The sequence below is a fragment of the Limanda limanda genome, chromosome 9, assembly GCF_963576545.1.
Source record: "Limanda limanda chromosome 9, fLimLim1.1, whole genome shotgun sequence".
Classification (NCBI taxonomy): domain Eukaryota; kingdom Metazoa; phylum Chordata; class Actinopteri; order Pleuronectiformes; family Pleuronectidae; genus Limanda; species Limanda limanda.
Window position 1 is genome coordinate 25,692,318 of NC_083644.1, and position 16,754 is coordinate 25,709,071.

A 16,754-nucleotide genomic window follows, 5' to 3' on the forward strand; every position below is an offset into this window, starting at 1 on the left:
GAATCTTCCTTGAGACATATCACATCTTTCAGAAATCCGTGGAAATCCTTTCAGTGGATTATGAGTAATCTTGCTTGCAAACCAACAAACTGACAGGGATGAAAACATAACCTTCAAGGTGGAGGAGAAAAATGACCCCAGCCAATATGGATGTACAGTAAGACATCCCTGTTGCTTGGCCTCCTTTAACCATGTTTGTAATTATAATAATGTAAATATATGGATACTAGGATTTTCCAGGCAGAGTTTGTGGGACATATTTTAGCTAACTTGTAGTACTCTCTCCTTTAAATACTGAAATTGTTATTTAGAAATATTCATCTGTCATAGTCCAATGTTGCTCGTTGAAATGTTAAATGGGACAGTTTCTGGGAGGTACTCTAGATGGCGATATTACCCATGTTTTTGGAAAGATGCCTTACCTGCAGCCATTGTTGATGACCACTTTTGACCATTTTAAGCAAATGCTACTTACTTTCCATGCCATGACAGAGAGGTGGAGGTGATTACTAGTTCATCTTGAAAAATGTTTCCTCCTCTATTTCTAGATTTTTAAAAAACTTCTAGTTGGTATATAGAGCAATATAACACAGGATTGTACACAGGTGATCGCATCCTTCCTGCGGGCTCAATGATCATCAACCTTATTTTAATGTTTACTTCAGTCAGGATCACGGACGGTTCTATCAGGTGTACTCAACTAAAAATCCTGAACTGTTAAATAATTTAGTTTAATATTCAGCATAACAGATGGACTACTTTAGGATTGCAGATTGACCTCTTAATTCATACTAATTACATTGAAGCAATGACTATATGTTTAAGAATGACATTTCTATGACCGTCATATAATTATGCACTAAAGAATAAAATCCAGCAGTGTTTTATGACTTCTCTTCTCGGTCTGAAGTACTCCCCCTTAATAGTAACAAATACTTGGTTGTATACTTGGTTATATACTTTGCACCACTGATTATCTCCAGAACTTTTCCTTAAAGCTCCACATTCTCAGTCAAGTTGTTGTGGCTGGACATGTGATGTTACCAAATTGGATGTTCTTACCAAAACATTCATTTAAAGCATGGATGCTTGTTAATATTCTGATGGATCTCAGAGGCATTCAGCACTGTTGTAGTAGTAAGACTGTTGTCATTACTAATTTACATTTTTACCAGTGTGCTTGAAATGACTCCTCTCTCCTTGTTTAGGGAAGCGTGTGATGAGTGCCAAATTGGAGCGTTGGACAACACAATGTCTGACGTAAACGCCTTTCCTGCTGGGAGCGGAAATCCTCCTCCACCAGAGGTCACCAATCCCAAGAAGCATGGGCGTGTAACCAATCAGCTACAGTATCTGGAGAAGGTGGTGATCAAAGCATTATTGAGGCATCACTTTTCATGGCCCTTTCGCCAGCCTGTTGATGCAGTGACACTGCGTCTGCCAGTAAGTGGGACAAATTTCGACAGATCAAGTAGGAGCCTGACTGTAAATATACTGCTGATGTTGTAAACCATGAGCTTTCTGTCTCTGTGTTACTTATAATACAGTAACGCACATTGTCTTGGTGGATCAGTTCCAGTAGGATGAAAACTGGGAAGGGAAGACTTTAGTGTATTGATGCTGGTGTTTTTGTTGTCTTTCAGGATTATTATACAATTATAAAAAATCCTATGGATCTGGGAACTATAATGAAGCGTCTACAGAACAAATATTACTGTGAAGCACATGAGTGTATGAAAGACTTCAACACTATGTTTACCAACTGCTACATGTACAATCGGGTAAGATAATATGATTTGTGTGCTGTATGATGCCAAAATGGACAACTGAACTTAATATATAATACACTGACAATGTGTCTGTAACCTGACATTGTTTTTTTTAATCATAATGAAAATATTAGATCATATTCATCACCCACTCAGAATGGCTGATGTTTTTCTTAGGTTATCAGTGCTTAACACATACACAAGTATTTCTGCAGCTCAGACAGGATTGTCACAAAGGTACATATCACCCTCATGAATGCTTTTATTTTATTATATTCTGTACATTTTCTTTCCACAGCCTGGAGACGACATTGTTTTTATGGCACAGACTCTGGAGAAGCTTTTTTTGCAGAAGTTGTCCCAAATGCCAAAGGACGAATGCAATGTTACAGCAGTCACTCCAGTGAAGGAGCCGGTGAAGGTGAAGAAATCCAATGCAGGTATAGTGTTCAATAATAATTAGGGATGCACGGTATGTATCGGTCCGATATATTTTATTATGATGGGAATTTTATATTATTTATTTATTGGAATTCGAAATTATTGCAGCCAGCATTTTGGGGGAAAGGCTGTGGCAGAGACAGCTGCCCCCAAACATAGCTACAAAGGCAGCTGCTTCAAAACAGTGCAGCATCAAAGACAGCTGCCTCCAAACAGTGCTGTATCAAAGGCAGATGCCTCCAAACAGTGCTGTATCAAAGGCAGATGCCTCCAAACAGTTCTGTATCAAAGACAGCTGCCTCCAAACAGTGCTATATCAAAGGCAGATGCCTCCAAACAGTGCTGTATCAAAGGCAGATGCCTCGACAGTGCAGCATCAAAGGCAAATGCCTCCACGTCAGTGCTGCATCAAAGGCAGATAACTCTAGACAGTGCAGCGTCATAGGCAGAAGCCTCCACATATCAGTGGTAGTATCTGTTGACACAGGAAGTGCCTCTACGAGCTACCGCTGCCACTATTTGAGCTTGCCCTTACTGACAAATGGAGCTCAGACGTCAGCCAAGAAAATATGGTTAGTGAAGATGGCTCTGTGGCTGGATGATGATTTCTGTATGAAAGGGACATTGTTGCATGCACTAGCATGCAGCATGCCTGTCAGTTCTACAAGACCCTTCATTTTTTAATAAAAGAAGCACTTTATATTTTCTTTGACATTTCTGCTCAGAGATATTGTCAGTGCATTTAATTTATTAAGATTTTTTATGCAAAACATTTGTTCTTCCTTACACTCATGCACAAAAAAGACATAAGCCCTCCTCAACCTTTTTCCTTTTCTTTATTGAGCATAATATTCCATGACTCCTCACTCCGTCAGTTTTTACCAGGCTTTCAGTTCTATAATAGCCTTTATTTTTGAATGCACATTTAATCTGAATTACTATTTTATTACATTGACATAAAGAGAATTTTCCTCCTTCACCAACTGTTTTTTTTGTCTTAACAATGGAATGTTAATTCATCGCTATTGCTTACTATATTGTCCAATTTTACCCTTAGGCATGCATAAACTACCGGCTATGAACTTCTTTTTAAGAATTATGAAATTATTATCAGTATCTGTGTATCTGTATCGGCCATGTGATGCATGAAAATAGCGGTATCGGCCGGAAAAAACAATTTCGTGCATCCCTAATAATAATCCCTTGACCTGTGGTCCAATATTACACATAACATTTTTGGAATTGGTAGATTTGATTGTTTATAAAAATGGTAATTTTAAGTAAATACAGCAATCATCCAGATGCACTGCTATTGCAGAAAAAGCTTATTTTTTCTGGAAAGTAATTGTATGATTTGATTAACAATCAAAATTTGTACCAGGTCATGATGCTCTTTACCTACTGTCATGCAGGTGTGTTTAAGCAGAGATCCCTCGTGTCAGAAGTTGTTCTCCAACAGACAGTGACGGTCCTCCCTCCTCATGTGCCTCAGTTCATACCACCCATACAGCTCTCTGCACAAATTGACGCAACAGTAAGTATTTGAATGATAGTTGCACACCGGATACTCCATTTAACTGAAGAAGTCAATTGTCTTTTTTGTTTCCGAGTCAGTTCTGATGCTCTGCTTAATATGTCAGTAAGAAATCAAAATGTGTTGACATTTTTTATCCTCATTCTATGGCAGTTAGACCGAAAACATAACAACTGCATCCATACCACACCAAATCAAAAATAACAACAACAAACTTTCTCTATTAGGGAAATGGTGTTGGCTCACACACCAACATTCTACAGAAATAAGGAAATCTCTTAGCGGGCTTGACGCCCAAAATTTCTACTTACTTGTACATCAGTTACAATACCTCACTAAATGGATCCATCAAACCAACCACAATATTGCTTGGATATACCTGTCAAACAAAATCCTTGCATTAAAAATACTGCCATCTAAACAACTCTGACAGCCCGGTGGAAATTCATTAAGATATTTAATTCCACCCCAGCACCATGTCAATATACTCCTCAGCCAGCAGAAGATGTGTAGACTTTCTGCTGTCCTGATGTCAGTGGGAAGCAAACAGTCGTGAGTTTGTTGAGTTGCTACCTCACAGTGAGGGAGCAGCTAGCCGATTGGTAGATGCTGGGCAGAGTGGATGGACTGGGCTGTAAAGGCTCCAGTATGCTTCTACGTATCCGTTTCTCGGAGAGGGCTCCACGGGGGGCGAAGAGTCTTTTTGATTTTTACCTCTCCGACCACTGTACGTTGAAAAAAATTCACCGCCAAACCCATAGGTGGCGCAACGGAAGACGAGCTCAGAGAAGCCTACCCCAATTTTGGGAAGAAGAAGTCCACGTGTGTCTGTTTATCTCTGTCGGCTTGTCCCCACACACTGAACCATGGCAACTAACAGAACTAAATAAAGTGACACCCAGCGGGTCAAAATGCTGATGTTATCGTTTCTTAGCGCAGCGGTTCCCCGGTCTTGTTTCCGAACTGTGTTGCTGATTCCACAGCTTGAAGCTCGACGGAGCTAGCTAGCTCCCCTCCCAGCTTCCACACACAGTCAGCAGGGACTCCCGACACTAACTACTACCCAGTGTTTGCTTCTAACCTGACGGTATTGCAGAAACAGTGTCATGATAGAAGTGGAATTAAAGTCGTGACGGCGGGTTTTTGCACTGTTACCACCGCAGTTAGCATGGTGGCTAGCCCGCTAGCCTAGCCTGCTAGCGCCGTGACCGTGCCCACATGCCGTCAGTGCTCTAACAAGCCACCGTCAGCCGGACAACTCCGCTGGCTTCACACACACGTCACATTAATCGTAGAATCGTAGTTGTGTTTGGGTTTGATGTGACACAGGGAAGGAAACAGGAAGTTTGAGGTCCGGAAATGACGTTGTAGGGAAATTACGTCGTAGGGAAATGATGTTGTTCGCGGACCAATCACAGCCAAGGGCTCTCCGTGGGCTCTCCGACATAAACACGGACAGTTAGAAAAATCAGAGGTGTACGAAAAGCTCTCTGAGGCGCTCGGAGAGGGCGTTCCACGACGGATAGGGCGGTCTTATCTGTCCGTTTTAGAAAAGACGTACAGGCATAAATTGGCCTTAAGGTTTAACCATGTCTTGGATGTAGACTGGGCTTGATCCATTCACAGTTCGGTACGCACGTACCTATGTCTTGAAGCAGATGCGGGCAGCCACTGATAACCAGTGAAGGGAGTGGTGGAGCTGTGAAGTGTGAATGAACTTATGGTGGTTGAAGACCAGTCCAGCTGCTGTATTCTGGATGAGCTGTAGAGTTCGCATGGCATTAGCAGGCAGACCAGCCAGCCTACCTGTGTTTCAGATTTGGGAAAGATAATTAGTTGGGTGTTACTGGTAGCTATGGTGAATGGAAAAGCCATGTGAGTGAATGACAGAGCCGAGAAAGTTGGTGTTCAGAGAGAAGAGGAGGGGACCCAGTGCTGAACCTTGAGGAAACCTAGTAGTGAGAGGACAAGGTTCGGAAACAGATCCTCTCCAAGTCACCTGTTAAGTGTGGGGTTTAGGTAGGATGAGAGAAGGGAGAGAGCAGAGCCTGAGACACCCAGGTCCTGAGGGGAGGAAATAAGGATCTGGTGGTTCACCATGTCAAACACAGCAGGAAGGTCTAGAACAGGGGTGCCCACACTTATAGGCTCTGCGAGCTACTCTTGAAATGACCACCTCAACAGGATCTACCGCCAAGATAATGTTGGTATCCCCTCTTTTTTTTTTGCCGACACGTCCCCCTCGCCCCCCCCACGATGCGACGCAACGCTGTGGAGGTGATTAAAAAGATAGTATGCTCAAGTGCGTTGGTGGGAAAAGAAAGAAGAGTCTATTGCCCTACATGTGCGTCCTAATATGCCGGGGGAAGCAAAGACAACAGTTGGGGAAACAGCCAGTTGCCAGGGAAGTGTTTTCACCCATTTTTGTCGTCTGAGCAGAAGAGCTTTTGGCTGCAGAAATAGAGGCAGACAAAGAGGATAGTAGAGATTGATAAGTGAGCCGGCCTTCAGGGTGTTTTGATTTTCGCCATTTCCTTTCTGGTGCTTGAATAGTGGCCCTGTCGGCGCGCAGTGAGTGAGACAACCACAGAGCTGGGGGAAGACTATTGCTACTGTCGTGAAGTAAGAGGAAAGAGGGAATCAAGAGAGGTGCACAGAGTAGAAAGGAGAGTGTCTGTGGCAGAGTTAGGCAAATCAGTGAGAAAGAGTCAGATGAAGGGAGGGCTGATAAAACAGATGAGGCCAGCGAGGAGGGAGAGAGGGGCGTGCATGTTGCGACGTACAAGTACAGAGTCTGTTGATGAGACGTGAAGTGGGTTCACTGAGGGGTTGGAGGTAGAGCAGTTTCTGGTAAAAATAAAATCAAGCAGGTAGCCAGCTTTGTGAGTAGGTGGGGAAGGAGTGAGTGAGAGAGCAAAGTAAGAAGGTAAAAGTAGTTAGTCAGACGACTTCTCTATTTGGATGTTGAAGTCGCCAAGAAGGACAAGAGGGCCATTTTCGCTGACCTACCCCGTCTGTCCTCAAATTGGGCTCCGACCCCTGGAACGCGTTTACATTGACCGATCTTCACAAAAAACAATACACAATGACCAGACACACAAAAAAGTCTGAGGTGCAATTTGAAAAACGCAACAGGAGGCCTGCTATTTTGCATTTAGTGGCCATTTTGGCCATATTCCACATTTTTACTTTGAGGTACTTGTACCAGAGCTTAAATCAGATCAACTTCAAATTGAGATGAGTGTCATCACAACAAGACGGAGATACAAACTAACTCAAAGATCAATTTTTCGTCACACAGTGTGACCGTGGTGTGGTGTCAAAGTTCGATTACACGCCAATAAAACACATTATACTGTATCGCGGATAATATGGACCATGAATCCTTTGATGCTGAGCTGTAAACAAACAACCACTCCTGCAGTGACAGTGTCAGTGGTCATAGATCAAAGGAATCTGTATTACTTGCAAAGGTGACGTTTCTCTCTCTCTCTCAGAATTGGGACATTTCGTCAAACAGTGTAAACATTGAGGTACGGCGAAGGTTCCTCCTTCGCCAAAGGAGACGATGTTGTCATAACTCCACTGTGCATTGTCCTATCAACCAAACTTCTGTCTCATGATTAGAGTCCAAGCCTGCAGTGCGCAAAACGCATGAAACGCTTCAAAATGCATGTGCTCTTGCCCGTTCAGTGCTTCTTTGCAGTCCTAAAAATTTGTATTTCATCAGTCTTATATGTCAGTTTCTGTTGTCATCATTTCACAAATAAAATTACAAAAGAATGGGAGATAGATCATTTACATATTAACCTTGTGAACCCATTATAGGGGGAATTATATAGACTTATTATCTTATTATTATTATTTTTGACCAGAGGGTCACTCGTAATGAATCACGATAATTTACTACTGTTTTTTGCGTAATGTGAATACAACTTTAATACATTACCTCAACCGTGAAGACCTGATTCTATTTTCATAAGCAATCAAGATGAAGACTCCCATGAAACCACGCTGCTTCAAGATGATGCTTCAAACTTGATCTTTTGTTGATGTTTTGACTGAGAGATACCTAGTGGCCAAAGTCAAGTTTCGTCATGTCCTAATCACCCAGCCTGTTTGAGCCATTTAACACAACTTTTAAAATGCCAAGATGTAAAACAAAGGATAAATAAACTTTGTTCAGTTTGGATGACTTACTAGTTTTTTTTTCTAACTATATAGATTAAAGGAGGTTTTAAAAGGAAAGCAGAGCCCCCATCCTCCACCGCCTCAGCGATCGCCAACGCTGAGTTAACCCCTGCTGAGGAGCATGCAGCACCAGGCACATTATCCTCTAGGAGAGGCAGCGGCGGCAGGCCCATCAAACCTCCTAAGAAAGACTTACCTGCCTTTGAGGAAAAGAAGGTCAAGTTGTCTGAGCAGCTCACATACTGCAGTGACATCCTGAAGGAGTTGCTCTCAAAGAGACACTATGCACATGCATGGCCCTTTTATTCCCCTGTTGATGCCGTGGCTTTGGGCTTGCGCGACTACCATGACGTCATCAAGCAGCCAATGGACTTGAACACCATCAGGGTAAAATTACTATAATGATGATTAACTGTAGTGTATATCATATCATTTTTTTGTTGTTAGAGCAGTTTCTCTGACTGTTATATCCTCAGAAAAAAATGGATCAACGAGATTATGCGACTGTAAAGGAGTTTGCCGGTGACGTGAGGCTGATGTTCTCCAACTGTTACAAATACAATCCACCCACACATGAAGTCGTCTACATGGCAAGAAAACTCCAGGTATGCTTTTACTTATTCATTCTTTTATTTATGTGTCGAACAATTCAGTGGCCAAAGTCATGATTTAATTCACCAAAATGCATTTTTGAGAATCCAGAGGGTCTCTCAAACGCATTTGTTTCTTTTGTTTTATGTTAAACGCTAACACTCCCGCAAGCAGTGACCACTTTCATGGGGAAAGAGTCTCTGTCCTCTTAATCTAGGAGCCTGTTGGCTTCGTCTGATGACAAATTAGTTTCTGGGGACAACAACTGATATTTGGGGGCTTCCGTTGGATATCCACGCCATACACTGTTGCCCGTCTTGTTTCTCCCATCACATGAGTCGTACTTTTCTCCACACAAAACTGAAACATTGAAACTTTCTGAAAGTGTTTTAGGTCACATTTTGACTCATTATGTATATGTTTGCTATGTCTATATAAATGCAGATAAGTCAAAAACCTGATAGCCGATGAATTTCGGACAATGTTTTCCATCTTTTGTGCTCTCCACATGAAGAGGTTACCTATGGGCAATCACAGCTCAAACGTTATTGGTCAAACTACAAACGGAAACCAGGAGGCTTCAGGATTCAAAATCGTGTCCCTCACTTCAGATTCTGCATATGCACATGCAGAATCTGTTTATAGAGATTAGTGTTCTTGGCTTGCCTGTGTGCACTGTTAGTATGGACGGCAACAATTGGTTGTGGTCATTGCTGTTTATTTGTTAAATCTTTGTGATGCTGATCAGTACTGGATGACCTATGTCACCCTTTTAAGTATAAGTACATGCTTTAAGTGTATATATTAATATAATTATTATATCTAATATTAACACAAACAATTGTGTTTTTACCAAAAGGACATTTTTGAGGCTCGTTATCTGAAAGTCCCCCAAGAACCAGAGGGCTACTCTGTACCTCACCAGCAAGTTATCAACGGAAAAGGAGACGGGGTCAGCAATATGTCGATCTCAGAGAGTTCTGTCAGTGAAAGCTCCTCAGAGGAAGACAGTCCCTCAGAAGATCGGTCCATGCGGCTGGCCAGCCTGGAGGAGCAGGTGGTTAACATACAATGCCAGTGATGATGCAAATGTCCTTTTGAGAAGTTATTCACTTCAGTGCATTTCACCCAGACGTCTCATTAATGGCTGACTTCTCAGTTTAGAGCCGTTAGTGATCAGCTGAAGAGACTGAGCGAAGACCCTGTGATGAAGCCAAAGAAGAAAGACAAGTTAAAAAAGGAGAAAAAGTCCAGAGAAAAGGTTGCTGCTGGAGCAAAGTACAAATCCTCAAAAGACAAATCTCTTGTTGGAAAACTCGCCAACAGCAAGAACTCTTCTTTGTGAGTGGTCCTTGTACTTCGTATAGTTAATGGTGAACTGAGAATGCTAGAGACCGTGATACGCATAATAATAAATGTTTAATGTACATCTCCAGGCATGGAAACGGACCCAATATTCACAATGTACCCATAACATGTGAGAATGGGGTCCCATCAGTACCGATGACTTACCAGGAGATGAGGCAGTTGAAATTAGACATCAACAAGCTGCCCGGCTACAAACTGGGCAAGTTGGTGAGGATCATTCATGCCAGGGAGGCTTGTCTGCGAGATTCTTCTTTAGAGGACATCGAGGTTGACTTTGAAATGCTCAAGCCTTCCACACTGAGAGCGCTGCAGAGGTTTGTTGCAGCATATCTCAAGAAATGCAAGAAGGACATGAGCAGTGAGTACAACTTAGTCCTGCTTTGCCAAAACAATTCATAGTTGGGTTTAATTTGTAGGTATAAGGCTTTTATTTTAAATATGAGAATGGAATCAACTTGTGTCCTGCAGATAAACAGCTGCTGACGCCCACAGGAGGACTGCAGACTGGGAAAGTAAAAGCTCCTGGAAAATCTGTGGTTGTCAACAAAGAGCAGCACTTGATAAAGAAAAAAAAGCCAGTTGGTAAGACCGGAATCCCATTAACATTGAAAATGTCACAATTACGTGTAGAAATCACAATTTTCACTTTATTTTTGTTACTAGCTAAATCTGTGTCATATCCTGACGTCCCCTTCCTGCCACGCCTCAGTGAGAGCAGCAGCTCGTCATCATCCAGCTCTGGCAGCAGCAACAATAGTAAAAGTGGTTCTTGCACTCTTGAAAGCTGTGACTCTGGATCAGGTTAGCTGCTCTCTCTTCAGCAGGCTTCCCTCTTCTCCCTTTTTTTACCCATCTCTAGCAACAACGATGTGATTCACCTGTTGGCCTTACTACTCAATTACACACCTAAAAACAATTGAGAGAATTTTCTACAATCAAGTATCTATGTAGTTTATTTTTTCTTTTTAAATTTAGCCAGATGAAAGCTAAAAATATCTGGTCCAAAAAAATGCAAGATTTTTCCTTTATCCTACCGTAATTCAACTTTAAGACTCAGTGACAAATCCACTGAGACTCAAATGTATAACTTTTCTCTCTTGTTTATTTTCCATACAGATTCATTGCTCTGCAAATAGAAAGTGTTGACCAGTTCCAATTTATTTGTTAACGTCGTTGCATTTCTTGGTCTTTGGATTTCCAATAAAAAAAACTTTCCAATAAAACTATTTAGTTTATTTCTAGAAAGTAGAAATACAGAATTACTTTGTCATTTTATCAAGAGGTTTTGCAGCACATACGATTTTAATCTCATGTTCATTCACATATTCTACATCATAAAACAGGAATTAATTGAATTATGTTGTTACCATGCATGGTTTTCAGAAACAAAAAGAAAGAAGCAGAAATTTGAAGAATCTTGCCAAAAGGTTAAGACAAAGGTAAATAATGTTCATCTTTTTATTCAGAGGAATGAGAAGATTTTATGTAAGACAGCTTTGCTGTCAACAATGAAAAGTAACATTTATTTTTTTCTTTAGTTGAAGGTTCCACGTGCTGTTTGTAGCAAGCAGATAACAGTGACAAAAGTCACTGTCAAGCCGTGTCAGCCTCCTCCTGCTGTGCAGTCCTCTGTGGCAGAAACTGAAGTTCACCCAACGCACCACGATGCACAACAGACCTGTGACATGCTAACCTTATCCCCTCCAGGTAATGTTTCGGTCTGTCGTCTTTGTCCCTCAGCAAAGATTTGCCAAAACATTATGTGAATTACTTTTACTTTTAACAATTTAAAATATGTTTTTGTCAAGACAATACTGAGAGAAAAGTGTTCAGTTAAGCGAAAGTTGAGGGTTTTCAATGCCGTGTGACAACCTTTCAATTCCCTGTCATCTTGTTTCTTATTTTGCATAATCTTTCCATTCTTTGCCAGCCTTGGATAGTAGTCACCTCTGAGACCTAGTGGCAGATCAGCATCACTACCTCTCCAACAACCTTCTTCAACAAATATCTCTCACGGAAATTTCTAATTAATAACATCCAGTGAACCGTCCTTTGCCACCACCTTTTCCCCTTTGGCTGCCGTTCCCATTAAATTGTCCCATTAGCTCAGTGTCCTTCAGGAAGACCAGCAGAGGATACAAACTCTGGTTCACTTGACTTTGTTACCTGCCATTTTCCCTGTTTTTAAGTGTGACATAATAGTTTGTGTGTAATTCAATTTCTTTCTCATGCTGCTTCCTTCTAACTTCTGTTACTTTTACTTGGCACTAGCTCTCACTGTATATTTATATGAACAAACTCAACTGAGATTTATTGAGGATCTTTTCTTGTGATTCACTGTTCCACAGACTTGTCTGCCCTCCTGTCCCCCATGGCATCTCCAGTACTTTTACTGGACTGGGCCGCTGCCAGATTTGAGGTAAAGCAAAACGTTATGCTGTGGGCTTTGATTATTAGAATATATTTATATTTTACACCTTGCTCCTGTACATCATTGTAGCAAAGTAGGAACTTAAACCACTTGAGATCTGCAAAAACTACATTTTTATTACTTGTACATTTTCTCTACTTCTACTAAATGTAAAAACTAAATCTGTCCTTTCATCAGGGCCCAGTGCTTTCTCCTCTTAGCAACAGTCCACTACAGTCCAAGGATGAAACAGGGTCCAGTAAGTCCCTGCAAGACATTTAACATTCTTTTGTTTTTGATTCATTTAAGATTACTAATATTTAAGTTCAAGACTTATTTGTAGTGGTGTATTCCAGATCTCAGATTTCCTAAGGAGGACCTTGACAGTCAATTAACTAATGTGCATAACATCTACTCATCAAGTAAATCTGCTGAAGAGGAAAAAACCCAGATCCCCAAAAAGGTTTGTGCTGTTTCAGAGTTTATTAGTACAGATTCCAAATATTCTTCCTTACATATGAAGAAGAATTCTGCTGATCAAGGAGTGGGCGGTACATCAACCAGTATTTAATATTTTTTTGTATTATTAAAGTGGAATCAATTCTATTTTATAAGCTAATGTAAAAATTAAATTTAAAAACTTAAATTTACAATGCCATTATCTTTCACTGAGAATCTTACAATATGCAATTTAAAACATTTAAATACTGGTCCAAGATTGCTTATAATTATTAAGAGTCATCATTTAATTTGAAAGAAGAGCTTATGTTCTAGAGTACTTTGTTTCAACTCAAAATTATCACACAATGTATCTTTCCACCACCAGAGGGCATCAAAGTATAATCATCATACAACTATTCATGTATGAGGATTTCTGTCGACTACTGGCCAACATAAATTACTATAGGGGATGATCTTCGTTGATCCCACCCAGCTCATTTGAAATCAATTGAAACTAAACACAGAGATCTGATTTTTATTCAGGACATTGTCCTGAAAAATGCTGAGTCTTGGGCAAAACTGGTGAGAGAGTCCATCACCCCAGCTGCCATCAAGGCCTCAAAGGAGAGCTTCCAGCAATTCCGTAAGGCTGCCATAGAAAAGGAGGAACGTGAAAAAGCTCTTAAGAAGAAACAGGTTGAAAACGTAAAGGAGAAGGAGACTTCAGAAAACAGCAGCAGGTAATCTAACAGAAACAGCAGCAGCATTGAATGTGTGTCTGAATTCAGTTTATTTATATTCTCAAAGGGATAGTTCACCCAAAAATGAAAATTCCCTGTTTATCTACTCACTACTACTGTATGCAGATGGTGGGGTGGGTGAAGTTTTTGAGTCCACAAAACACTTTTGGAGTTTCAGGGGTAAACAGTGTTGCAGCCAAATCCAATTCAAATAAAGTAAATGGTGATCAATTCTTCAAACTTAAAAAAACATAACTTAGAATGCTTCCATACTGCTCCTGTGGTGTCAGCAAAGTGTCCGTAAGCCCTGACAGAAGTGATTACTGTACACTCGGCTTGGCAGTAGGAAAGACTATGGATACTTACTATCTCTGTCTGTAGTTTGAGGTAATGGAGTTTCGGGGATTATCCTTTACTCGGTTAGTTCACCATATGTTCAATTATGAGGAAGTGTAAGTAATTCCTATTCTCAGATATTCCCTCATATCTGTCATATTTTACTTGTTGAAACATGCAAAAATCCTATAAAAGCAAAGTCGCAAGCCAAACCGGTATTTCGCTTCACAAGCTTGATAGCTGATGATGAAAATTGCAACTTTTAAGTAACAGGGATGTTCTCCATTTAGCCTCCCAGGCCCATGTAAGACTGAACAAAATCTAGACCCTGTTAAAGAGGATCCTGATTCACCAGAGAGGATTTACACAGAGGTTTCCTCAGATGCTCCCAAAGATGTTGAGCAGCAAAAGGAAAATTCTCCTAAGGAAGCACAGCTTCCATCCACACAGCTCTCAGTGAAGGAAAGGGAGATGGCCCGCAAAAAGGAACAAGAGCGTCGCAGGAGAGAGGCTGTGAGTAGCTCTTCAGGTTTTTGCGTGACATTGTTGTTTGTGGTACTTGGAGAAATGGCATTTTGACAGCTTTTCCATATTTCTCTCTCTGTGCAGATGTGTTGCATTGACATGACAATGCAGCGGGACATCATGACAACATTTGAGCTCAACCTGGACTGAAAATCTACTGGGATTTACTTGAAAAATGTCCTTTTGTGCCAGAGTTCTTTCACGATTTCACAATCGCTAATAGTTGAGAAAAATCTCACCAAATGTTATCAAATATAAATGTGTCTTTCCCTTTTGTTGTATCTGAAATGGATCGTAAAAATTCTGCACTCTTGAATTTGGGATGATTGGGGTGAAACGTGAAGCACGTTTTTCTGTTCTTTTCACATTTGAACGAGTCCTCTTATATGCGACTGTTGTGTACGACTAATCCATACACTGTAGTAAAAAATGACACATTGTTGTGTTGTTTGCTGAAACCTGCAATGTTGTTTTTGTTCTGGTGTTTAGGATATTCAGTTAACCCTATAACTACCACACCTCAGTTAATCCTGACTCAAAAGAGAAGTTAAATGTTGACACTGGTTTATATGTTCGAGTTACACGCACAAGTCCTCTGAATGTTATTTTTTGCACTAAAAAAAGATTTACTTTTTGAAGAGAGACTGAAGCTTTTTCTCACCGATGATTCCAAAGTGGGACTGACTTCATCATCTCAGTTTCCTATTTGCTTGACAGTGATTGTGTTTACTGGATATGCACCGCACTTTGTTCTTCATACAGTTCTGCCTGTTCCAAACTTGTTTTGGGGCATTATCAGCATATTCTGTATGTTAGCGTTTATATAAGCTAATATATTTAATAATGTTTTTTTTTTTTACTCAAAGTAATAAAGCTATTTTCACTAAGCAATCTACATCATCACTTCATCACTGCATCCATTTATAAATGCAGTATAGTGAAGATGGCAACTCATCCCCTCATTGTTGAAGAATTGTGCATCATCTGTATAGATTTGTGGAGTGGATTTCACAAATTCATTACCTTAACTTCACTAAATAGTGAAAATAACAGCCATTTCATGCAAGACCTTCAGGAGCGAAACCCAATCCTCTGTCTGTGCATTTTCCTCCTATTGGACAACCACATAATTTGTTGGTTTGTTGAGTTTAGTGGAAAAACATATTTGATTGGCTCATTTAATATTTTAGTATCTGCCACATGCAAATTTTACCTCTTCTACTGACTTCAATTAATTCAGGCTCAAAGCGCTGCGATTTTAATCTCTGCTTGTCCTTCTCTAACCACTTTAATACAATATGTTTAAAAATATGTAACTTCCCATCTTGTGGTTTCTTAACTGGAGTAGCAGCTTTCATGTGGTGCATATGGAATTACAGTTGGTTTCATCCCGCAGTTGCAATACTGTGTTGTAGGCACACATTTGCAAAATGCTGTTGAGTAAGTGAGATTAAAAGATAACTCTATGAATAGTTTTTATTTGACAAAAAAAACTAAATCAAATCAGTATTTGGTGGGACCACCCTCAGCACCAATTCTCTTACAATGCACATATACTTTACAAGTCGCACAGTACTTGACAGTAGGGAATTAGTACTTGAACTATATTTGGAGGAGAAAGGGGGATTATAATTTTTCTATGTTGCAGCAATTAATTAGTATCCAGCTCTTTATATACAATCAGTTGTGTCCAGGTTTTAAGCCATTTTTAGGACAGGGCAGCTTCTCTGCTTTATAAATGAAATGATGTGTTTGCTGCAATGAGACATAGGCTACAGTATAGAGTCCAAAAACTGACAATAAAAGGATGCCAGACCTGTCAAAATGACTGAATACATAAATATATAATGCTGATGGTTAAATAATTTAGTTTAAAAAGAGTGCTTTATGGGACACTTGGGCATACAGCCATGTGTACCCAAGACTTGGATCGAACCACTGACCTTCTGGTTAGAGGACGACCACTCTACCCCGACAGCCACAGATGCTTTTGTCTCCCTCTGTTTGAAACCAATGACCGTCCCCAAAATGGCTGTAAAGTGATATGGCCCCAGCTCTGATCAGCAGTGACTGCAACATGATACCTGTATGGTTGTACAAAAATTTGCCCTTTTTTCGCACGGTACAATCTTTGATGTCACCAGCACACAATGATGCTGTTAAACCAGAAACCCTGTGACTACACCTTTTTTTTTTATACTGTCTATATAGTCGTGTCTCGGGGGCTTCCCCCTTCGCAGGCTGCATATGAGGGCTGATTGCGTCACAGCTTGACTCCAACGGTTTTTCAAATAGGTAATGCTCAGTTTCAAAAACAAATACTTACTGACTCAAACCTTCAAAGGAGTTTCAAAAATATTACACCACCAACCCGTGGATGAAACACAACAGATCAGCAGTCTCCATGG

At 40.5% G+C, this 16,754-nt stretch overlaps 1 protein-coding gene across 1 annotated transcript; it reads left to right on the plus strand.

Annotated features, from left to right (window-relative positions):
- Positions 1-1,251: 1,251 nt before the first annotated feature.
- On the plus strand, positions 1,252-15,113 carry brdt (bromodomain, testis-specific). The gene is made up of 19 exons (XM_061078347.1): positions 1,252-1,443; positions 1,644-1,781; positions 2,068-2,209; positions 3,623-3,744; positions 7,969-8,322; positions 8,412-8,540; positions 9,386-9,583; positions 9,686-9,867; positions 9,963-10,252; positions 10,363-10,476; positions 10,558-10,695; positions 11,278-11,333; positions 11,433-11,601; positions 12,243-12,313; positions 12,503-12,563; positions 12,661-12,767; positions 13,289-13,485; positions 14,112-14,334; positions 14,431-15,113. Exons 1-19 carry the CDS (start codon positions 1,252-1,254, stop codon positions 14,494-14,496), a joined length of 2,949 nt encoding a protein of 982 aa, XP_060934330.1. The 3' UTR covers positions 14,497-15,113.
- Positions 15,114-16,754: the final 1,641 nt, after the last annotated feature.